Raw genomic sequence first — 25,428 nt, forward strand, 5'->3', positions numbered from 1 at the left:
CAGCACGGTAGGGATGACTATCCAATCTCTTACTTAAGTCACATCCTAAAATGTTTATTCAAATTAGCAAATCTTGAACCAAACTGATCTTGCCAACTTTCCTAAACTTTTGGACCTGTTTTTGGCCTGTAATACAAACCATTCTTAATATCATGCCTTTATTACGAATAACTTATTTTTATGTGCATTAATTCTTTGGCTTAGATATTATTCTGTCTGTACTATGTGTCTTAAAGTAAAATTTCCCCATTTTTCATTTCATTTATTTCATCTTAGTATCAGCATCTCACATACGATTTAATTCAACATAATCAGAAGCCTAGACATACCCCGTGGCTATTAAACCTCACTACATAACCCATAAATCAAACTCATCTAATCGCAACTGTTAGTGTTTACTTGAAAAATGGTAAAAACTAAGAACTTAATTGATTTTCAAGGAGGTACCTACCATGCAACGTCTATTTACCGATTGTCGCCTGGTTTGAAGGCGCCACCATGCTTTAGATAAACAATTGGAATCGGCCCTTCAGGGCTTTAGAGAGTACCTCAACAAATTCCTTAAGTGCCTTATAAGTGGTCTGTAAAACAAGCAAATTTTGTTCTGATGGGCCTCCCGTGATTTTTGGCTGCAGGTATGACGCATATCGTCACTGTCATAATCACTGGGTGTGGACAATTGCACCAAATACTGAATAAATAAATATTTCACAATAATAAAAAGTTTACAATGGCCAAAATCATAATCTCGACAATCAGCATGTCGATCAGGCCTATTCGAGGAGGATTTGTTTCTTCTTCTTGTAGTTGCATGTTATTATTTATTCCATTGAGCACTGAATCGTAAATATCGTCTACCACGCATGTTTTCATTATGTTCTTACTTTCTTTATGTTTCTATATCTAGTAGAGACATATATTCCATCTAATTTACTTACCGTTACACGTCATCCGCGTCATAGCCCGTGACGTCACATGATACCAACACGAAATATTTAGGCGGTAGGTGTGTTCTTTTTTACAATCACTTTGCCGAGTACACTGCCATTACAGTCACTAGACATATTTTATTATATACGCATAGAAATAATATTTAAAGATTTCTATTAATGTTAAAAAGAAATACACAATAATATGTTTAATTTAATTTGTATAAATGGATTATAAAGCGTTTTTATGAAGCACATTCGTTCGGAATACACTGTAACTATAATCGAACGAAGGTGATATTTTGGCATAATTGGTATCATTTATTTGACAGTTGCGGTGATGACACTTCATATTTGTTTATATTCTTTACTATAAGTATTTGTTTCATTATATTTACTGTTTTTATTATGTACTTTAACGTACGATTATAACTTAATGCTTGTTCTCTATCAACCTGTTCTTGTATCAACCTTTTCTCTCTTATATCTCTTCTCAAGACTGGCATTATGATTCTTTAATTTTCTCAATTTTTTTTTAGTTTTATACTTCCCCCTACTCTGTACTTTCCCCTACTCCTTTCTTTTTATACGCAGCTCCTCTGCTATTTTAAGAATATTGATTGTATGATTTACTAGGATATCATGGACTTTATTGATCTCTTATGGAACAGGTGCAATGTTCATAAATATATTTTTGACATACATATTTTATACTTTTACTTACACTTGTCTTTTAAGCTTTTCTGTCCACTACCAATGTTTCAAACTTCTGCTCTATATTTATTTCCGCAATATAGTTTAGCTTATTTGTTTCCCTTTTTATCATCAATTTATTTATCTTATCTTCAAATTGGCATACAGTTTTTTTATTTACACGTGAGAACTTCAAATTCTTGATTGCTTTGGTGCCTATAACAACGAATTATTAATTGACTTATTTACATTAATCTTTCTACACTGCTATACAAAAAATTAAATACTTGCTCACCTTCAGGAGTTAAATCTTTAATGAGTTAAGAAAACCGAAGATGAGAAGGAAATTACTTTGTTAACTCATTATCTTTAAATATTAAGAGCTAAATTTCGAGGCTCCAATTTTATGGAGATTATTCAAAAACAACTATATTTTTGTCCTTTCTCTTCCTTTATGTGTTAAGTGTTTGGTTACTTGTTTAATGCTAACTCAATTAAGTTTCAGTTTACATCTTATTGGTTCTTTATTAATTACTGTTGCTCTAGTTTTCTGAGTTGATATCGTTATGTTAAATTCTCTTGCTCTTTTATTAAATATTCGAAGTAGTCTTTGAACAGATACCTCTTATAACTAGGTACTTATGAATCAATCCGTGGTAATCTCTTTTGAGGCTATTTAGACGAACACTGCATTTTTCATCTGATCCCTTTTAATGTTGTCGTATCCTTGTCTACGAAGTCTATGCATTCCTGTCCTTTTTTAAGTAACTTCATCCTTCCTAAATTTGACTTGGTATTCCCTATGAAAGGACATCGCACACATCTTATGGAAAATATAACGTCACTCAAATTCAATAAAATTTATACGAATAAATTCGTTTTAAATTAACGGTGGTCAAATCTTATCATTGCGCCAACTCTTAATTATGATTAATTACGGCGCAAATTGCAATTAAAATTTATCGAAATCACATTTTTGGAGTCAGTAAAACTGTCAGTTACAATCACTATTGCTCTGGGTGCTATTCAAAAGAGCTTAAACCCCGCTGGGCCTAGGCGGATTAGTGAAACTAATCCGCTGATTTATGGAGTACCGACAATTTGGGTATTATAAAATATTTTTTCTCTCTCTAACTTATGTACGTATCCATTTGATTTCAGATTTATTTATATCAATTTCTGCTCTTATTATTGAAAATATGGAATTGGCGCAATGATAAGATTTGACCGTTAATTTAAAACGAATCTATTCGTATAAATTTTATTGAATTTGAGTGACATTATATTTTCCATAAGATGTGTGCGATGTCCTTTTTTACAAGTGTTGCTGAGTCTGCAAGATTCTTCATTGCATAATAGGGTCCAGTTGGTCCACGCTCAGATAGTAGCTAGGCGTCAAACAGGTCATCCTACTAAAAGCACGACAGATGCGTCAATTTCAGCAGCCTCAGCGGCATCTCTTTCTCGTATCTTTGTTTTTCTAATAATAATCCAAGAAAATGAAGTGTGTGGCACGTTGTAATAACATATTAACACCGCAAACGGAAGGCCCTCTTGATTACTGTGATTAACTCGAATGAATGATCGCTTCCTACGGTTCTTCGATATTTTCTTTTCTACGCCTTGTTAGACCTATGTCGCTTTTTCTTATTTATAAGGCCCTAATATTAAACACTTCCTGCTCCGAGATTTTTGTAACAGGAAGAAGATATTTTTCGCAAATTGTAAGACACAGACTGTAATTTCTACTTACAATTTTTAAATTCTTAATCGGTTGGCGCTATAGCCCTTACTAAGACTGCCTGCCCCATAATAGTTTTCCAACCTTCCCTGTTGTGTCTCACTCCAATTTCCCTTAAAAATATTCTCTGCATAATATCATCCAGATATCTGAGTTAGGTCACCCCTTCTTCTGACCTGCCTATTTAGCAAGGTACTTTCATCCATCTGCATAACCAAAAAAAAAGATGGTACTTTCAACCATCTGACTTTTTGGTCATCTGCATGGAGGGGAAATTTGCCTTTAGGGGCAAATTGAAACACCAACCAAAAAACATAAGAAAGATAAACCCAGACTTATAATATAGTCTGTGTTAAAGCAGCTTTACATCAAGGCTATGCAAGTCTCATGCAGTGTTGCCAATCGCATTTCTCTAGATTATCCGATGATCTCTCGAAAAATATCCGATTTGCCACGAAAAGGTACGCTAGGTCAAAAATTATTCTGTTATTAAAATCAATGTTGCCAATGTTATTCTTTTACTCCCCTTAACCATCAAATAACAAAATCCGTTGTTCGTACGCCAATCAGTTGATTGTAATCAATTATCATTATGATAATTAACATAAATAATTGATTGATTAATTATTAATTATCAATTAACGTAACAATTATTAACATAATTGATTAATTAATCAATTAATCTCATAATTGTAATCAATTATGTTTTCAGCAACCCAATCAAAGTTGACATTGACAGTAATTAAATATTTGATAATGATCAGTTGATTCCATTTCTGATTAGTGTTCGAACAACCGGCCCTTTAATCTACTGGATTCTCTGTTTCACAGTTTAAAAATTTTCGTTTATAGATGAAAACCTCATATCCTAGCTGATTACCTAATTCATGTATGTAATAGCTATTTGTATAACAAGGGAGGGCTACTTTTCCTCCCGAGAATGAATCATTCAAGGGAGGAAAAGACACTTTACTCCCATGTTATACAATATGGTTTTTCCACCTTCGTCAAATTAATAACAAGTAATTTTTCATTTTTACTTAATTTATTTATGTAACTAACCAACAAAATTTATTAAAACTAAAACTTAACAAGTAGGTACAATATAACTGTCAACTGTCAAATATAAATCAAATTATTAATGTAAACATTGTTAAATCAAAATAACAATTTACTGTTTTTACCATTCTGCAAAATACAGGGTGTTTTATAAATAAACGTTAAAATGTATAGATACTTACGTAATAGAAAATAGATATTGGTCAATAAGTTAAATTTCATGAATGAAATACCATGACGTCACTTTTACTTTTCCTCCCTAGGGAGCAAAAGTACAACTTTGCAACTTTTAAAATCAGGACCGGAAAAGTATAGGTACTTTCGGTAGAGGTAGGTGGAAAATACTATTTACTTACTATTATTATATTATTCTTATTTTGTATTATCGTAAGTGTTAAATTCTAAATAAATAAATAAATCTAAATATTTCATTATTTGGATCGTTATTTTTATTATAATTATTAAGTAAAAAAAACACTTTTAAAAATTATTTTATTAAAACGTAGTAACTACCTAAAACTAGGTACTAGAAAAATAAATAATAAATAAATCAATACCTACGGTTTAACCAGACGGTTATAACCGGTAAAAAAACCGGTTGTTCCAAAAACCGGTGTTCGGTTTTTATAGACATAGCCTATGTACAATAGGTTCCAGTCAGCTTAAAATTTCTCATTTACGAGCGTGGGGCGAAAAAATTTTCTATTTTTTCTCTGAATTCAGTATTTTTTCACTTATCCGGGTTTTCACCGGTTGTTACTTTAAAAAAAGAGAAAACCGGTTATAACCGGGACAAAAACAACCGGAAAAACCGATTATATCAGAGAAAAAAACCGGTTTTAGGTTATAACCGGTAGGTTTTTCCCATCCCTAGACTGCACTACATAAAATGAAAATAAAACTAAATCGTGCGTGAATTAGCTTTGTTAAGTTTAAAGACTAAAAACTAAAAACTCATAAATAACATCGGACGGCAGAAGGTTTTTGAAATTTGAATTGGATTAGTATGCCTTAAGTGGACGCACTTGTGCATTTAAATTCTAAACAAAAGAATTGGCACATGTCCCTTTTGTCAAAAGATGAAAAGTATCTGATGTCACTAACATTCATTCGGTATAAAAATTTGGGTGGAACCAAAATTAATGTGTTGTTGGTGTTGGGAATATATAGATGATAAAGTTTTAGTAGATTGTAGATATACTGAAAAATATACCAAATATCCGATTTACTTAAAGATACGAAGAAGATACGACAACTCTCAAAAAGGTACGCAAATCGGATAATTATCCGCAGATTGGCAACACAGTCTCATGCTATGTAAGTCCGTCTTGCATGGCATATCTCTCGCCTTGCCTGACCTTTTTACATCGGAGCTATTTCTGTGCAATTTTAGATACCACTTTTATTGTTGCCAATAGAAGAAATATATCAAAATATTAACTTTAGATATTTCACTTGGAAACTTCAGTCCATAATTAAATACATTCAAATATAAATCACAAATTATTACATCCAATAAATACCATTACTTTCACAATAAGGTTAAGTTTTTTCTAAACTATAAATGTTGTCATATTGGCAACATGAATTTTGGCAGGACTTACATGCATGAAAAATAGAACATGTTTTAATTTTTCGTCTAGCATAGGAACTGCATGGAAATAGCGCGTGGGCATGCGCAGTAGCGTGATCTGTCTTGCATGACTCTTGCCTAGCATGAAAACAGCATAATGTAAAACTGTCTTTATATAAAAGACAAATAATAAGTTACATGCATTAAGATCCCTTAATTTTCCTAACTAGCTGTTTTATTGGAGTGAATTTGCCTGTCTGGTCTAAGTTTCATCTCAGCTAATACATTTTTATGTTTCAACATTTTTTTCTTTAATTTTTAACTGTTAGTGGGGAATATCCCCATTTTACCTCCCGTAGATCCGCCGCTGATGATATGTGATCAATAGTAGATCTGTTTTTCAAGAAGACTCTTTGGTAGAATCTGTATAATGTACCAGTCGTTTGTATCAGGGACAAAATTTTGTATGCTGTATTCAAAAGGAAAATCCCTTTATAGTTGGAACAGTGAAGCAAGTTTTCTTTTTTGTGTACATTGCATATAATTCTAGTATTTCAATCTTATTCTGGCAAAGCGTGTTCTTGCCAGATTAGTATCTGTATTAATATTTTGTGAAGGAGAAGGAGAGTTACAAATGTTTGACCGTCATATTTAAAAAGTTCTTCTGTTATGGCTAAAGACAGCATTGCTTTATTCATTTCTTCCAAAGTTGCCCAGTTTTCTCCTGTTCTAGTTCCATATCATTCCTACCTTCAGTTCTACTTTCTCCAGCGTACTAAAGTGTTCCTGCCACCTTTACGCTGTGAGCTCGTACGTAGAGGGGATATTTACAAATTCGCGAGCGCCAGTAGTGGCAAGTCTGTAAACGTTTACCGGAAATTTGACATAAATGTCAAAGTGATTAATTTAAAATTAAAATTAAAGACATTAATTACAAAAAAATATTAGTTGGTCAAAGCTGTGGTATATATTTTTACCTTAAATATACTTACGTTTTAAATACTGAATTTAAGTTTTTTTAATGTTCCGTAATATGTAATTATCATTTAATCTAAAAATCTTAGCGCCATCTATACGATAATTGTGAAAGTATCCGAAGTAAGAAATTCATATTTTATCAATAGAATGTCAAAATGATTAGCAAAATATTAAAAAAATCGATTACAATTTAATTACTTTTTGCGTTGTAAATATTAAGCGATAACAATTAAATAATAAATTTAAAAATTACCGGTGAAAGTTGCATTACTAATCCGCTAGGAGCGACACCAGCGAAGCTCAGAGAGTATACGTTGTGAGCTCGTACGTAGAGGGGATATTTATAAATTCGCGAGCGCCAGTAGTGGCAAGTCTGTAAACGTTTACCGGAAATTTGACATAAATATCAAAGTGATTAATTTAAAATTAAAATTAAAAACATTAATTATAAAAAATATTAGTTGGTAAAGCTGTGGTATATATTTTTTCCTTAAATATACTTACGTTTTAAATACTAAATTTACGTTTTTTTAATGTTCCGTAATATGTAATTATAAAGTAATCTTTAATCTTAGCGCCATCTGCACGATAATTGTGAAAGTATCCGAAGTAAGAAACTAATATTTCATCAATAGAACGTCAAAATGATTAGCAAAATCTTAAAAAAAATCTGTTACAATTTAATTACTTTTTAACATTGTAAATATTAAGCGATAACAATTAAATAATAAATTTAAAAATTACCGGTGAAAGTTGAATTAGTATCCGCCAGGAGCGACACCAGCGAAGCTCACAGCGTATAGGGCTTTTCATTCAGTGTCATTTGTTTCGAGCTTCTGTCGTGTGTCACATAATATTAATATATCTACGTTGTACGTTATTGGTATATACCAATGATACAACGTATGACGTAGATATATTAATGTTATGTGACATATGACACAAGCTCGAAACAAATGACAATCGATGACTATTCTCTAATCTCTCATTTTTCCGACTGTATTTTACTTCATTTTATATATTTTCCAAAGTGTGAAATGTTTTTTATCGTATACAGTTAAAACCTAATATCTCTAGCCTTTATTATTTCATCAACCATACAGCTGCAATAAACTGCTTCTAAATTTACTCATATCGGCAAACTACAAACACTGTTAACACATAGCTTAGTTCTAATTTTCTATTAAATACTATGGGAATAACAGCAAAGTGATTTCTTGTATGGCATCTTCTAACGCTTCACAAAAAGACAACAATGCTTTGCGGTACTGTCCGGACAATAGCCAAGCACTTGTTTTCTGGCCATGTGTGAAAACACCATTGTCGGGACATCAAGTGCGCTATGGAGATGGAGTACCTGTCCAGCGACGGCCCTTTGATAACAAAGGATTAAATTCATCGGGGTGGCCGAGATTTTTTACAGGACTGGAATTGGGGAATAGAAAATAGTGGTTTTCGCTTCGGGTTAAAAAGTCATTGTCTTTATCATTTAAACACTTGAAGTACGAAGCAGGGTTCGAATTCAAAACGCACTAACAAATACAGTCCATGTTAGAACGGGCCTACGACAGGGACATGCCCTATCCTGTATTCTAATCAACATCACATTAGAGAAAATAATTAGAGAGTCAAAAGTCAACACCAGAGGAACAATAATAACAAAAAGTGTACAAATATTGGCATTTGCAGATGATGTTGATATCATAGCTAGAAGCAAAAGAGAAATGATAGAAGCATTTAATGCTATAGAAAGAGCGGCACAAAACAATGGCCTAAATATTAATGAAATAAAAACCAAATACATGAAGGCCAGCAAATCGACAGGCCAAAGAAACCTACACAATCTGACAATAGGAGACTAACATCGAAAGCGTAAAAAAATTTACATCTAGGTTCACTAGTTACCGCAGATAACAATGTCAGCGAAGAAGTTAAGAGAAGAATACATATTGCTAATAAAACATATAATGGACTCATTAAACATCTAAGATCTAAAACATCACGAGAAAAACCAAATGCAAAATATACAAAACCCTGATAAAACCGGTCCTTATACAGGGCGTTTCATTAATAATTGTCCATATAGTAACTGGAGAAACCTTAGCACAAAATACGAAGATTTAACCTAAAACACTTAAATAAAATATGGTTCCTTACTGAGTTACAGGGTGTTTTATCTAAAAATTTAAAAACTACTTTTGCTCAGCATTTTAAAACTATTCGACGTATCCCTTTCATACTTGGCAGAAAGTGCGAGTACTATACACCCTACTAAATTATGATAAACAAACGTTTCTAGCTACTACCAGTGGCGTACGACAGAGGATGGTGAATGGTCAAATTCTACGCCACTAAAGGAATTACTATTTTAGTGCCATTTTTAGATTCTCCAATATTTTCTACGTAAATAATATACTCATTATTGGTAACGATAAAGTCATTAGTTTTCGAGATATTTGAAGTTAAATATGAAACGGCATAGTTATTTTGATTAATTTATGATATGATTCATATTATGATTAAAATTTAAAAATTATTTATACCCAGTACTTTAAAACTATTTGGCGTATCCTTTTCATACTTGGCAGAAAGTGCAGGTACTGTACACCCTACTAAATTAAGATAAATAAACGTTTCTAGCTACTACCAGAGGCGTACGACAGGGGATAGTGGCAGGTTAACCCTTCCCAAATTCTACGCCACTAGCAAAATTGCTATTTTATTGTAATTTTTTGATTTTCCAATATTTTTTTGTAAATAATATACTCTTCATTCGTAACGATAAAGCGATTAGTTTTCGAGATATTTGAAATTAAAAATGAAGGACACAATACATTAATCAAAAATGACCGTGTCGTTTCATTTTTAACTTCAAAGATCTCGAAAACTAATGACTTTATCGTTAACAATGAAGAGTATATTATTTTGATAGAAAGTATTGGGGAATCCAAAAATTTAACTAAAATAGCAATTCATTTGGAAAGGGTCAACCATTTACTTTCCCCCATCGTACGCCTTTGGTAATAGCCAGAAACGTTTTTTTAATATAATTTAGTAGTTTGTACAGTACCTATACTTCCTGCCAAGTATGAAAAGGATACGTCAAAAAGTTTTAAAAATGCTGAGCAAAAATAGTTTTTAAATTTTTAGATAAAACACCCTGTAACTCAGTAAGGAACCACATTTTATTTAAGTGTTTTAGGTTAAATCTTCATATTTTGTGCTAAGGTTTCTCCAGTTACTATATGGACAATTATTAATGAAACACCCTGTATATGGATCAGAGACATGGACACTGTCGAAAAGCGATGAGAACTTATTAGGTACGTCTGAATGAAAAATCCTTAGACATATATAAGGGGGTGAAAGAAAATTACGTATGGCGCAGAAGATATAATTTTGAACTATACGCAGCATACAACGAACCCCACGTCATAACACCCATAAAGATCGGAAGTCTGCGCAGGATGGGCCATGTTGTCAAATGTTGGAGACCGAAACACCAAAACATATAATGAAGCAAACACTAGTAGGGAGAAGGTCAAACGGAAGACCCAAACTTAGATACATGGAACAAGATCTAAAAACACTTGAGATTACCCACTGGAAGAACAAAGCAAGGAACAGAACAGAATGGCGGAATATCCTAGAACAAGCCAGGGCCCAAAAAAGGTTGTAGAGCTACTGATGATGATGATGATTGAGTCGTTTAGTATTTGGCTACTATTATATAATCCAGCTCTCCAGGCCTAAAAGAACCACGGCTTGGTTTACTATTCTTTTCCATTATTTTCTGTTTGATGCTTTATTTTTCCAATTTGGGATTTTAAGTTCTTCTGTGCCTTTCTCAAGATTCATCATCCACCTGGTTTTTGGCCTACCTTTCTTGTTCTTTCTTCCTATTCCGGCCATTAGTATATATTCTTTTTATCTCAATTTTTGTGAATTTTTGATCCCTACGATATTCAGTTCTCCGTACATCTTTTCTAGTTCTATATTTGGTCTTTTATACACATATTTTTGTGAGACATTTTTTCCCACACTTGGAGCATGACTTGTTCGAATTTGTTCATCGTCCCTGTTTCAGTGGCATATAATGCTCTAGATTCTAGATGTTATCAGTGTCTTATACAGAGAGAGTCTGTAATTTGGAATAAATTCAATATCTCAAATATTAATTGTTTTTTTGAAAAATGCTCAGACCGTCGATTAGTATTTCAAATTGTCCTCTTTGACATATAATAATAATGTATACAGGGTGTACCAATTTAGAGATATGACAACATCGTTGATTTTCTAAAATGGCAACCCTGTCATTTTGATAGCTATTTTCATAGGGTTAGTAAAGTTATACGTAACTGCTAAATATAAAATTTTTATTTTCTACCATTTACAAGATAATAAAAAATAACAAAGTTATGTCTGTAATTTTGAATAAATTCAATAAATTCAAATATTAATCGTTATTTTGAAAAATGCTCAGACCCGTCGACTAGTATTTCAGATTGTCATTTTTGACATACAATAATAATTTATACAGGGTGTCCCAATTTAGAGATATGACGTCATCATTGATTTTCATAAATGGCAACACTCTCATTTTAATAGCTATTTTGATAGGGTGTGTAAAGTTATACATAACTGCAAAATTCCAAATTTTTATTCCCTACCATTTAGAAGATAATAAAAAATAACAAAGTTGTGAAAAACAAGTAATCAAATAATAATTGAATTATTTAATTATATCAATTAAGCAAATGCTCATAATTTTGCCCTTAATTATTGTCAAATAGTCAATGAGCAACATTATGAGCATTTGCTTAATTGAATTAATTAAATTCAATTATTATTCGATTACTTGTTTTTCATAATTTTGTTATTTTTTATTATCTTGCAAAGGGTAGGAAATAAAAATTTGAAATTTTGCAGCTATGTGTAACTTTACACACCCTATTAAAATAGCTATCAAAATGACAGTGTCGCCATTTAAGAAAATCAACGATGACGTCATATCTCTAAATTGCGATTCCCTGTATACATTATTATTGTATGTCAAAAATGACAATTTGAAATACTAATCGACGGGTCTGAGCATTTTTCAAAAATACAATTAGTATTTGAATTATTGAATTTATTCCAAATTACAGACATAAATTTGTTATTTTTTATTATCTTGTGAATGGTAGAGAATAAAAATTTAATATTTTGCAGTCATGTATGGCTTTACACACCCTATCAAAATTGTTATCAAAATGACACTCTTGCCATTTAAAAAAATCAACGATGACGTCATACCTCTAAATTGGGACACACTGTATACATTATTATTGTATGTCAAAAAGCACAATTTGAAATACTAATCGACGGGTCTAAGCATTTTTCAGAAAAACCATTAGTATTTGAGATATTGAATTTATTCCAAATTACAGACTCTCTCTGTATATTCTTATCTTAGCGTTTTTAGATATGTTTAAACTTCCTAGTAACTTATCAAACTAATAGAAAAATTAAAAATATTGAAAAATATTAAAAATATTCCTAAAAGATATTTAATTGAAAACATATTGGACCATCTTCCTGGTAACACCTCCATGGCTTCTAAAAATTGAAAGCCAGATGGATGCTGAAGCGAAGAAGACAAGAGGGAATTCTAAAACTTGCAATTCACGACCCCGTCTGTTCAGCTGGTAAATTCCAACGGAAAATGGACCTATGTCATGTTACTCAAAGGAGTAACATAGTCTTCATTTATTTTTAGACCGATTTAATGACATATACAATAGATCGCTTCATCTATATTTTTATTGACACAAGGCAAAATTTCAAAGACATTATATGTAGTTATAAAATAAATACCCTGAAACTATGATTACGGTTCAAACTTTCATAGATTTTAACATTTATTGATTTTAATTATACTCTTTTTCTAAAATCAAAAATCAACGTGTGGGCCAAGTCCAGTCCTGAAATAGGAATTCCCTATTTCCACGTAGCACACAGTTTTTGCGGTACGTTTTCAGCATCCGATAAGTCAAGTGTTAAACGTGTTAAAGGACGCCAGAATGGTCCTTCTGACACCATTCTCTAGGCCCTTTTGTCTGTCTGTACCGACACAGGGATCATCTTACTTAAATAATTTCGGAGGCGCCCGTATTTTGAAGATGGCGACAGCAGGAATTATAGAAGCTTTAGAATAATTGCGATAGCCATGATAAACAAAAATGCTGAGTTACCTATTTAAAGTTACATATTTAAAATTATTTTTATATAATAGCTTTTCTTCTTTCTCATAATCCTTAGTGTCCTTCGGGGCGTCGGTTGTAGGGTTCCGTCTCTTATCCATTTTTCCATGCACTTCTTTTGGTGGATAGGTTCTTTACATCTTATATTCATGTCTCTCTTTTCACCTATATCATTAATTTAGTCCATCCATGTCTTCCTTGGCCTTCCCTTTTTTTTCCCATTTTGGGTTCATGTAACTTCTTTTTAGTCTCATGTCTTTTGCTTCATGCGCTCTATGTGGCCAAATCAGTTCTAATTGTTTTTCGATCTTCCTCATTATCGGTTCTTACTCCAGCTCTCTTCTTACATCTTCATTTCTAAATATGTTATAAACTCCAGCTATTCTTCTCATGTATTTCATCTCAGTCGCGTTTATCGTTTCGATTCATGTTTCTTTTGTACAATCTATGTTTCAGCCCCATATGTCATTATCGAATTATAACCATACAGACAAAAATATACTCTGAATTCAGTTTTGTGTATTTTTGATTTTCCAAAAATTGTACTATTTAAGTGTAATACACTTTAGTACCCAACTTCAGTTTATTACTTTATTGCCATGTCCGCTTTCTTATCATCTGTTATTATATTTGACAAATATTAGATACTTGTTATATTACTTGTTCTTTTACTTACTAATATTGGTAGGCTTTTTTCTCATTTTCATTTATTAACATAATTTTGTTTTATTGTTTTACTGAGATTTGCCAAATGTCATTATATATTTGAGTAAGAGGTCGAAATGTACCCATCTGCTCAGGAGCGTCATTTGAAATTTTGATTGGGGGGGCAAGCATTATATATACAATACATTTATATGCAAACATAATACAAAATTGATCTATTTTTTGGAAATTTCAGTAATTTTCAGGGTCAGGGGGGGGGGCAAATGCCTCCCTGCCCCCTATCAAATGACGCCCCTGCATCTACTTGCCGGATGAAAAATTTTTTTTTATTAAATTTCATACATAGACAAACACGACCAGCATGGGTTGCCTATCAAAATTCGTGTCATAACTATCCTTAAGGGGGGCCGTAGGGGTTGAAATCAACATGTTGAGCACATTTTTGTGAATTTTTGTAAAGTATGAGAGAATATTTTTTTTTATTTAAATTAAATAATCATATTAAGTATAATTCAAAGAATATTAAAAAAAAATCAATAAAAAATATTGAAAAATAAGCCAATGGCAAATTTTTAAAGACACCTCAAAAAAACTATGAATTTTGCGGTGGACATCAGCATTTATCATTGGATCATGGCAGACAAAAAATTCAAAAAGATTTTATTAGCTTATGAATTTCTAGAGGTAACGCTGGTCAAGTTTCTTTTAGTTTTATTGATCTTTGACTTTCACGAAATTTTTTATAGAAAAAAGGGTGAAAATCAACATTTATTATTGTTAAACAAAATATAAGCTAAACAAAAAATATCTCGACAGTGTTACCTCAAGGAATGTCTAAAGAAAATATATACAAAATTCCAGGTGAGTTGGTCAAGGAGTTACAAGTTTTGGGAAAAACGCTTTTAAAGTATTGTCAACTTTTATTTTCAATATTTTTTGTCTGTCAAATAGTAAAGTGGTGCACACCGGAATATGTTTTGAAATCGCCGCGTAATTTACAAAAGAAAATAAGAACAGCTGTTAACCGTTTCTCACTACGCTCAAGCGCGCTGGCGCGAAGATGCTGCAAAGCGAGTCGAAGGTAGGGAGATAGTGTTGAATATCCCTATCATAGATTCGCTTTGCAGCAGGTTCGCGTCAGCACGCTTGAACGTAATGAACAACGTTTAACAGCTGTTCTCATTTTCTTTTGTAAATTACTCCGTGATTCAAAACATATTCCGGTGTGCATCATTTTACGATTTGACAGACAACAAATATTGAAAATAAAAGTTGACAATACTTTAAACGCTTTTTCCTGAAAACTGATTTTTTCAAAGGCTGTAGACATTGTAACTCAAAAACTACTTGACCGACCCACCTGGAATTTTGTATATATTTTCTTTAGACATTCCTTTAGGTAACGCTGTCAATAAATTTTTTGTTTTGTGCTTATTTTGTATTTAACAATAATAAATATGTTAATTTTCGCCCTTTTTTAATCAAAAAATTTCGTTTTGATTTCTGAGTGATACAAAAAGTCAAAAATTGTTATAACTAAAAAAACTCGACAGAGTTATCTCGATAGAAATATTATAAGCTAATAAATAGTCCATTAAGATGTTACATTTAGGTTGCATTTCTTAGAGGAGTCAATTTTATTTTTTTAATGCGTAGGGTGGTTTAGTAGAAGCTTAAGTTCAAGTTTTTGGGGTCGCCACCCTTGTCCCCCGGCCGCCATATTGGAAAAAGGGGTGCAAAGGGCTTTCGCGCTGTATCTCCTAAACTAACAATCCTACAGAAAATTTCATTATACATAAAATGTAGCAAATTAAATTTTCTACAATTCTACGTCTATTACTTTTTATCGTCAAGTGACCAACAAAAAAGTTATACACAAAAATATGAGAAAATTTTGTAAGAAGTTTCCTTTTGGAGGTTATAACTTTTTTCCGTTCATTTCACAATAAAATAACATCATAGCGATTTTGTAGAGAATTTTTCAATGAATAATTTTTAAAAAGACTAAGTTTTCACTCTAATGGCATATAGCATATCTCACCAGAATGAAAACAATGGGAACCTTCTCTGGTTACACCTCCGAGGCTTCTACAATTTGCAAGCCATACGGATGCTGAGACTAAGGAAGATGAGGGAATTCTACAATTTACAATTCACGTCCCATCTGCTCAGCGCGGTAAAGTTCCAACGAGACTGGTTCCCTTCATACTCCACACAGAGTAAATGTAAATCAAAAATGAATAACCATTTTCAATTTCGTTGCAAAACGAAAATACAGCCGAACCATATTCCAGTCCAATCAGAGAGTGCTGCAAGCACCTCTACCGGTTTCGAAACTTATTAGTCTCTCATCAGGAGGCACATATGCTGCTCTCCCTGATCCAACCAAAACAAACCCCAGCGTGCAGTCCCGAATTGCAACGAACGAAATGGCATAGATGCCCTAGCGGCAACTGCTAGCAAAAGACTGGCATAGATTGTAAATTGTAGAATTCCCTCATCTTCCTTAGTCTCAGCATCCGTATGGCTTGCAAATTGTAGAAGCCTCGGTGGTGTAACCAGAGAAGGTTCCCATTGTTTTCATTCTGGTGAGATATGCTATATGCCATTAGAGTGAAAACTTAGTCTTTTGCTAGCAGTTGCCGCTAGGGCATCTATGCCATTTCGTTCGTTGCAATTCGGGACTGCACGCTAGGGTTTGTTTTGGTTGGATCAGGGAGAGCAGCATATGTGCCTCCTGATGAGAGACTAATAAGTTTCGAAACCGGTAGAGGTGCTTGCAGCACTCTCTGATTGGACTGGAATATGGTTCGGCTGTATTTTCGTTTTGCAACGAAATTGAAAATGGTTATTCATTTTTTATTTACATTTACTCTGTGTGGAGTATGAAGGGAACCAGTCTCGTTGGAACTTTACCGCGCTGAGCAGATGGGACGTGAATTGTAAATTGTAGAATTCCCTCATCTTCCTTAGTCTCAGCATCCGTATGGCTTGCAAATTGTAGAAGCCTCGGAGGTGTAACCAGAGAAGGTTCCCATTGTTTTCATTCTGGTGAGATATGCTATATGCCATTAGAGTGAAAACTTAGTCTTTTGCTAGCAGTTGCCGCTAGGGCATCTATGCCATTTCGTTCGTTGCAATTCGGGACTGCACGCTGGGGTTTGTTTTGGTTGGATCAGGGAGAGCAGCATATGTGCCTCCTGATGAGAGACTAATAAGTTTCGAAACCGGTAGAGGTGCTTGCAGCACTCTCTGATTGGACTGGAATATGGTTCGGCTGTATTTTCGTTTTGCAACGAAATTGAAAATGGTTATTCATTTTTGAATAATTTTTACTATAAAGTTGTTTAATTTTATTTATTATCTAGGTTTTACAGCGCTCCAATCTTGACCAGATTCTCGAATTCTAATAGGAATACAATAAAAAAAATACTTTTCTATCTACTCGTATATATTAGTCGAACGGCAGCAATCATTGTGCCGACCGCGAAAATCAAATTTAATGTGAATGACCAATGTTGTTCTATTTTTATGTTTTCGAGGTCGCTGAATCCGAATATGAAGTTTATTTTTATCTATTGGTGCAACATGTTTAAAAATCAAATTTTATACAAAAATGTCGAAAATCAGTTTTGATGATTTTTCAAACTTACCTCGCTGTATCCTTGGTCGCTGTAAATATTTCCTTTTGAAAATTTTACTGTGTCATCTTTGAAGTATGTAAATAACAACGGAATTTGTCCAAAATGTTTAAACACATTAAAAAAGGAGTTGTTAGTTTTTAAACATTTTGTCATCATATTTCGTTAGTTTCATGTTTACTTAAAAAAGTTAAGTGACAATTTTTTCAGTTTATAATTTTAACCAACACAACAATAAAATATAATTCATGAAGAAGTTTTTGGGAAAATTTTAAGTCAAAATATATAATAGGAAAAAAGTTATGTTACTTCATAGACAAGCGGCACACCCCAAAAAACGCTTGTATCTCGAGATCCTGACCACGGTGTGGTGAATGGCTAATTTTGATCTTACTTTATGATTTTAATATCAAAAATTCGTTTTTTGCTCTTCTTAAGAATTTTGCATTTTGCGGTTGCGTCATTCTTCTTCTGAACCGGCAAACAACTTCTTGGGCCTTTTCTATAAATGCTTAGGGTTATAACTTTTATAGTGGGGAGAAAGGTCAAAAACAGATTAATAATAGCATAGGAATGTTAAAATCATAATAAATTGTATAAATAAAAAATATGTATAGATAGAAAAGTAAGTCTAACTTTTTTTTTATTGTATCCCTATGAGCATTCGAGAATCTGGTCAAGTTTGGAGCGCTGTAAAACCTATATAAATAAATAGAATTAAACAACTTTACAGTTGAAATTGTTCGCTGAAAAACCCTCAACAAAATTGCTATGTTATTTTATTTTAAAATGAACTGAAAAAGAGTTATAACCTCCAAAAGGAAACTTTTAAAGTTTCCTTAGTTAGCCACTTAAAAATAGGAATATTGAATCGGTTTTTGCTATTTATGAGCTCTTGAAATTATATAGTTTTGATTTTTGAGCTCATCCCCTTCACCCCCAAACAACCCTTTAATTGATTTAACTTACGAGAAAAATGCTGAGAAAACTTAAAATATATCGTATTGCGGATATAATTCCTATAGCGTATATACTTTAAGAATAAACTATTAAATCACGTGTATTTCGATTATTGAGCTACAACCCCTTCGCAAGAAAACCACCCTATCCGCCCGGCTTAAGAGAAAGTTGTACTTCAAATGCATTAAATTAATCATTTGGCGACTACATATCATTTAATAATTTATAAGGTTTCAAACTACGCGCATTTAAATCAGCAAATTGCCATTTATTTTGTATAGTGCAGTCACTGAAAGTAAAAATCAACGATTACCTTCAATTTCGGTGAACCTTCATCGATTTTTACGAAAATTGGTCAGTGGTTAGAGGATACCTCAAGAAACAAAGGTGACATGGTACCACCTTGCGCCTTTACCCTGAGGGTGGATACCGCCCTTTCTAGGGGGTGAAAATTATTTTATAAAAAATAACTGCACAAATCTATAAAAGAACAAATTATAAGCAAAATTTATTATATAAAGTTATTAAAATAAGTCAATACTTATTAAGTTATTAAAGATCAAAAATTTTAATTATTCGTGAAAAAAATGCATGCTTTGAAGCGGTTTTTCGTAAATCACTGAAGTTTTTACAAAAAAGTTAATAGTAGTTTTAGTCGTATAGCTTATATTCTAAGAATAAACTCTTAAATCACGCGCCTTTCGATTATTGAGCTACAACCCCTTCGCAAGAAAACCATCCCATATTCCCGGCTTAAGAGAGAGTTGTACTTAAAATAATTTAAATTAATTATTTGGCGACTACATATCGTTTAATAATTTATGAGCTCGCTAAATATACGCATCTCAATTATTGAATTGCCATTTTCTTTCTATAGTGCAGTCACTGAAGGTAAAAATCAACTATGACCTTCGATTTCGGTAAATCTCCATTCATTTTCACGAAAATTGGTGAGCGGATTTTGATGCTATTAACTTTTTCTAGAGCTCATTTTTGATAGGTATTTCTAAGTACTTTGACAAGTATTTAGTACCTAAGTGTTATAAAATGCATCTCTTTACCGTTATTTAAGCTTGAATCCTTAGATTTGAAGAGTCACAGAAAAAAATATACATTTAATTACCAATAACTAACTTTAAATTAACATTAAAGGGTTTTTCAAGTAAGCAATTTATTATATTTTTTATTAGCTTCAATTTTAGGGATAAACACTTTTTTGTAAAAACTTACAGTTTTTGAGTTATTTATGAAAAATCGCTTTAAAGCATGCATTTTCTTTCACAAAAATTAAAATATTTGATCTTTAATAACTCAAAAAGTATTGATTTATTTTAATCACATTATATAACAAATTTTGCTTACAATTTGTCACTCTCTCGATTTGTGGGGTTATTTTTAATAAAGTAATTTTCACCCCCGAGAAGGGGTGACATATACCCCAGGTTAAAACCTCAAATTGTTATTGTTAATTCGTGAAAATGAATGGAGATTTACCGAAATCGAAGGTCATAGTTGATTTTTACCTTCAGTGACTGCACTATCGAAAGAAAATGGCAATTCAATAATTGAGATGCGTATATTTTGCAATCTCATAAATTATTGAACGATATGTAGTCGCCAAATAATTAATTTAAATTATTTTAAGTACAACTCTCTCTTAAGCCGGGAATATGGGATGGTTTTCTTGCGAAGGGGTTGTAGCTCTATAATCGAAAGGCGCGTGATTTAAGAGTTTATTCTTAGAATATAAGCTATACGAATTAAACTACTATTAACTTTTTTTTGTAAAAACTTACAGTTTTTCAGTGATTTACGAAAAATCGCTTCATAACATGCATTTTTTTCACGAATAATTAAAATCTTTAATCTTTAATAACTTAAAAAGTATTTACTTATTTTATTAACTTTATATAATAAATTTTACTTTTAATTTGTTCTTTTATTGATTTGTGCGGTTATTTTTTATAAAATAATTTTCACCCCCGAGAAGGGGCGGTATGCACCCTCAGGGTAAAGGCGCAAGGTAGTAGTATTATGTCACCTTTGTTTCTTGACGTATCCTCTAACCACTGACCAATTTTCGTGAAAATCGATAAAGGTTCACCGAAATTGAAGGTAATCGTTGATTTTCACTTTCAGTGACTGCACTATACAAAATAAATTGCAATTTACTGATCTAAATGCGCGTAATTTGGAAGCTTATAAATTATTCAATCATATGTTGTCGCCAAATAATTAGTTTAATGCATTTTAAGTACAACTTTCTCTTAAGCCGGGAAGATAGGGTGGTTTTCTTGCGAAGGGGTTGTAGCTCAATAATCGAAATGCACGTGATTTAATAGTTTATTCTTACGAGTATATAAGCTATAGGAATTATATCCGCAATACGATATATTTTAAGTTTTCTCAGCATTTTTCTCTTAAGTTAAATCAATTAAAGGGTTGTTTGGGGGTGAAGGGGATGAGCGCAAAAATCGAAACTATATAATTTCAAGAGCTCATAAATAGCTCGTAATTCTGCCGCAAAACCGATTCAATATTCCTATTTTTAAGTAGTGGGGGGGCTGACTCAGCCCCCCCCCACTAAAGTATCAAATTCCTGCTCAGTGGAACGAGCTCAAAATTTTTAGTTTGCGGAATATGAGAGCTCATAAATAGCTCATAAATCAGGGCTATTTGTTTTTTGATTTTTGCAAGTGGGGGGGGGGGCAGCTCAACACGGGTTTTTTGTTTTTAGACCATAGTAGAGAGCTTAGAATGTTTACAGCTTTTTTGCCCTGCTGCTTTCTGTTTTCGATGTCTCTTTTGGTAGTGCCTTCTTTAGATATATCTCCGAGATATTTATATTATTTATATGTTTTTGTGGTTCTAATTTCTAACTCTGGGCCCTCTTTAACACAAAACTTATGTGATTTTTTTGTTTCAGGAGGATGTTTCCTTCTCTCCAATTGGAAGTCAAGGGCTTGTCTCCAAACACCATATACAGCGTAGTGCTCGAGATGGAACCAGTTTGTAGAAACCGTTTCAAGTACTCAGCATCAGGTGGTTGGTTACCGTCTGGCTCAGAAGAGGCCCTTATCGACCACCGATACTACATTCACTCGGAGTCCCCTGCTCGAGGCGACTTTTGGATGGGACAAACGATTTCTTTCAGCCGAGTGAAGCTGACCAATACTTTTGCTCCTCCACCTGGCCAAGTGGTATTGTCTTCAATGCATAAGTACCAGCCCAAAATAATTATAAGCCAGGTGTGTGAGATGAGTTGGGCACCTAAAGCTATTTTTCGATTTGCTGAAACTCAGTTTATTGCTGTAACCGCTTATCAAAACGAGAAGATCACCCAACTAAAGATCAACTATAATCCCTTCGCTAAAGGATTTAGAGAAAATGGCCAGGCCAAATATAAGAGAAAGCAAGCTAGAGCAGCAAAGATTGTAAATGTAAGCGAGGAAGAGGAAGAAATCATAGTCGTCGATAGTACAGTTGCCTCTACTCCAAATGACAGACTCTCAGAATCATCTGAATCATCCACTTCTACTGTTTCTTGTTCAACAGAATCACAACCACGTGTGGAAACAACTGACCAAGATATAGCTTGTGATATACTATCTCCTCCAGTTGCAACATCAACGCCATACCCAGTTGTGAGACCATTTGAATACAGACCTGTTGTACATCCACGCCCAATGTACCGGTATAACGTTTACCAACCTTATCCAGGTTATAATATGCCTTCTATGCCTTCTACGTCTGCTATGCTTCCTATGCCTGCTATGCCTCCTATGGTTCCTATGCTTCCTATGCCTCCTATGCCTCCTATGCCACATATGCCTACTATGTGGTCGTCGAATTCTGTTTGTAATCCACCAGTGATGCCATTTCCAGGGATCCAGGTACCAATAAGTATTATATCTCCATCGACATCAGCATCTTATCCTTCACCGACGTATCCTGATCCAATGCAACCTGAAGCAACGTATTTTGAGTCAAACCTAGCAGAGTCAACAAGTCAACTTACACCAAGTGAATCTGGATCATCAAGGCAATATGATGCAAGTGAATCACAAGAAGAAAGTCAGCTTGACTTAAGTGATCAATCCATGGAAGTTGAAGTAAGTCATTCTGAACGAGCGAGGACACCTGAACTACGTCCTTTTGGAGTGAGTCAACTTGAAGCAAGTCATTCTAGAGCGAGGCAACTTGAAGCAATTCATTCTAGAGCGACGCAACGTGAAGCAAGTCCTTCTGAAGCGAGCCAAGCTGAACCAAGTCATTCTGCAGCGAGGCAACCTGCACCAAGCCATTCTAGAGTGAGGCAACTTAAAGAAAATCATGCTAGAGTGAGGCAACCTCAGAGAAAGCTGACGGACTTTTCGATACGCGCCATTACTGGTTGTGAGTAAAAACTTTTTTCTTTGTGATTTTTAATCAGTAATCAGAATCGTACTTCTACACGTACATTCAGTGTTTTTAATAAAATACCATAAGTTAAGGAACTATAAATGAGAAGTTTGTACGATCCTTTAGATATTACTAATTTTGTTCCTTAAAATATTGACTGAGTAAAGTTCTACATTATTTATAGTTCCTTGCTTTGTAGTTTTTTATTTTGTGTCGTTTAACGTAATTTTACTTAAGACTAATCTCAGTTTTAACTTTTTCAAGTTTCTTGATCTAGATTCTAGATAGTTTTTTTAACATTTTCTTGGTCCACTATTTCCTAATATTCATATTTGGAAAAATAAAGCATGGACCAGAAGTTTTCTTGAGATATTTCCTTTGTTTATTTATGCTTGTTTATTTATTCTATACATAAATTTAAGATCATTTGTTCATTTTTTTTTCAATTTCTTTCAACGATAGGAGATAACGAAATAGGAACATGTTTCATTCTAGTTTTTTGTTTATTTAATTTTATGTTTATTATCGTTCTCCTTCGGCATTTGCAATTTGTCTTTGGTTTGGTTTTTTATGTTTTCTTGTTTAACCTTATTGGATGGTGATTTCAGATTCATTATTTTCTTTTGTTTGCTTTGGTCTTTCAATATTTTTTTCCGTCTTGTCCAACATTTTTATTTGAAACTTATTTTTCTGAAACATGAGATTTTTTCTTATTTTTGAATTTTCCATCTTTGTTTGAGGTCTATCTTATTTTATATCTTTTCCTTTTCTAGATTGCTTTATGCAGTTTTCTATAACTTTGTGTCTTCTAACTTCATTATGTCTCTTATTTTATGGTTCATTCTTCTCATTACTTTGTTTTCTATTATTATCGGGCCAGTATGCAACGCAATCTGCGTATGTAACTACTAGCCTGATTGCAACTCTGCATATTTTCAGTTCTGATTTCTGGATAAGTCCTTCATTATCCTATGGTATCTCCATTATATTTTGTCTGCTCTAGCATTCCCTCCGTTACTTCTTCCATTCTCTTATTTTTAACATCTTATTTTCTCTTATCTTGTTATCTTCTCTTCTAGAGCAGATTACGATTTTTGTCAATTTCTAGCCTCTGGACTAGTTACGCTTCTGGACTGTTAAAGCTTCTTTTAATGTTTCCTTGTCTCTTTCCATAAGAAACCAGCATAATATACCTTATGATTATCGATGTTTCGATATGATTATCGGTATTTCGGTTATCGATCTTGCCAAATGCTGCTCATCCCAAGCCTATCCAACGCTGGATCTCATAAGTTATGAGAGATTATCCTGGCATAAAGAGTGAGTTTGCATTCCAGAGTCCCATTTGAAATTTGTCGTTCTTGTTTTGTTCTATTTTCGGGTGATTCCTAGTTCAAGCTCCCCTTGACCATTTTAGGTCTACCACGGACTAGGAACCTTCTGTTTTCCATAACTTGTCATTGTTAAATTATCTCGTGGGAGTTTAGTTCGTTGGTTTCTCTTTGGCTTCCACACCATATCACCATCAATTCACCATAAAATTTATTAACGTTGTTATGCATTTCCTATATTACGATCTGATTTTGCCCATTATTGCTTTTGCATAACATTTTTTCACGTAAAAGATAAGACATGAAATATTTCAAGAATTTAAACATAAATGATTTTAGTCCATATTTAGGTGTAAAAATGTAAAACGTTGTATAAAATTTTAATATGTATCTTGACAAGTGATAGTTGTATCGTGATCGTAATCTAAAAGTATATTATATCAATAAGTACACAAATCTCAATATATAAATATCAAAATATATTAGCATCAAATGCGAATCTGTATATAGTGTTATAACATTCTAGCCCTAATCACACCTTAAAATCACTATCAAAATATTGCACAAACACCATAATAGATAAGTAATTATCTAGATATATTCAAAAAGTGTATTAAATTTTAATTATTTTTCCATTAATTATAATTATTAGTAATTGACCCTTGATCTGGCTGACTAATCGGTGTGAAAAAGGTTAAAATGTGATGTATTATAGCGGTATTCAGTTACCAGTTACCAGTACAAAATGTCTATGTGTAAATAACTCAATTTGATTCTTTTATAATTTTTATAACGTTAATAAAAACTTAATTTTAATATAAAACAACTCTTTCATTCTCACCCCTATCGTCCTTATTTTCTATTTTCAGGATATAGATAAAAAATAAGGATTTTCAGGATAAGATAAAAAATAATATTTTTGCTTTAAAAAATGCTCTCAAAACTTTTTGAAATATTTTTTTTGTTAATTTAATGTTTTTATTTTTAATTTTTTAATTTTCTATTAAATATTATTTTTTATATTTTTCTGAAGCTATTTCATTGTGGTATATTTCCTTAATGCAATTTACTATTTTATTTGGGAAATAAGCCACAATTTAAGTTTGAAATTAATTTTTGACGTTTTGACTTCCACTTCGGAAATCGTTATCAAAATAGAGAACATTAATGTAAATTAAATAAATTTTGTTTTTTGTTGCTTGGTAAAAACATTC

General features: G+C 32.7%; 1 protein-coding gene across 1 annotated transcript in view; it reads left to right on the forward strand.

The window, feature by feature from the left end:
- The window catches only part of LOC114333006 (T-box transcription factor TBX6-like), a 44,436-nt gene extending 19,468 nt beyond the window's left edge, over nt 1-24,968 (forward strand). The window contains exon 4 of the mRNA XM_050651193.1: nt 21,409-24,968. Within this exon, the coding sequence (XP_050507150.1) occupies nt 21,409-22,885 (1,477 nt within the window). The 3' untranslated portion in view covers nt 22,886-24,968. The remainder of the gene's footprint in view (nt 1-21,408) is intronic.
- Nucleotides 24,969-25,428: the final 460 nt, after the last annotated feature.

The sequence above is a fragment of the Diabrotica virgifera genome, chromosome 5 (assembly GCF_917563875.1).
Source record: "Diabrotica virgifera virgifera chromosome 5, PGI_DIABVI_V3a".
NCBI lineage: Eukaryota > Metazoa > Arthropoda > Insecta > Coleoptera > Chrysomelidae > Diabrotica > Diabrotica virgifera.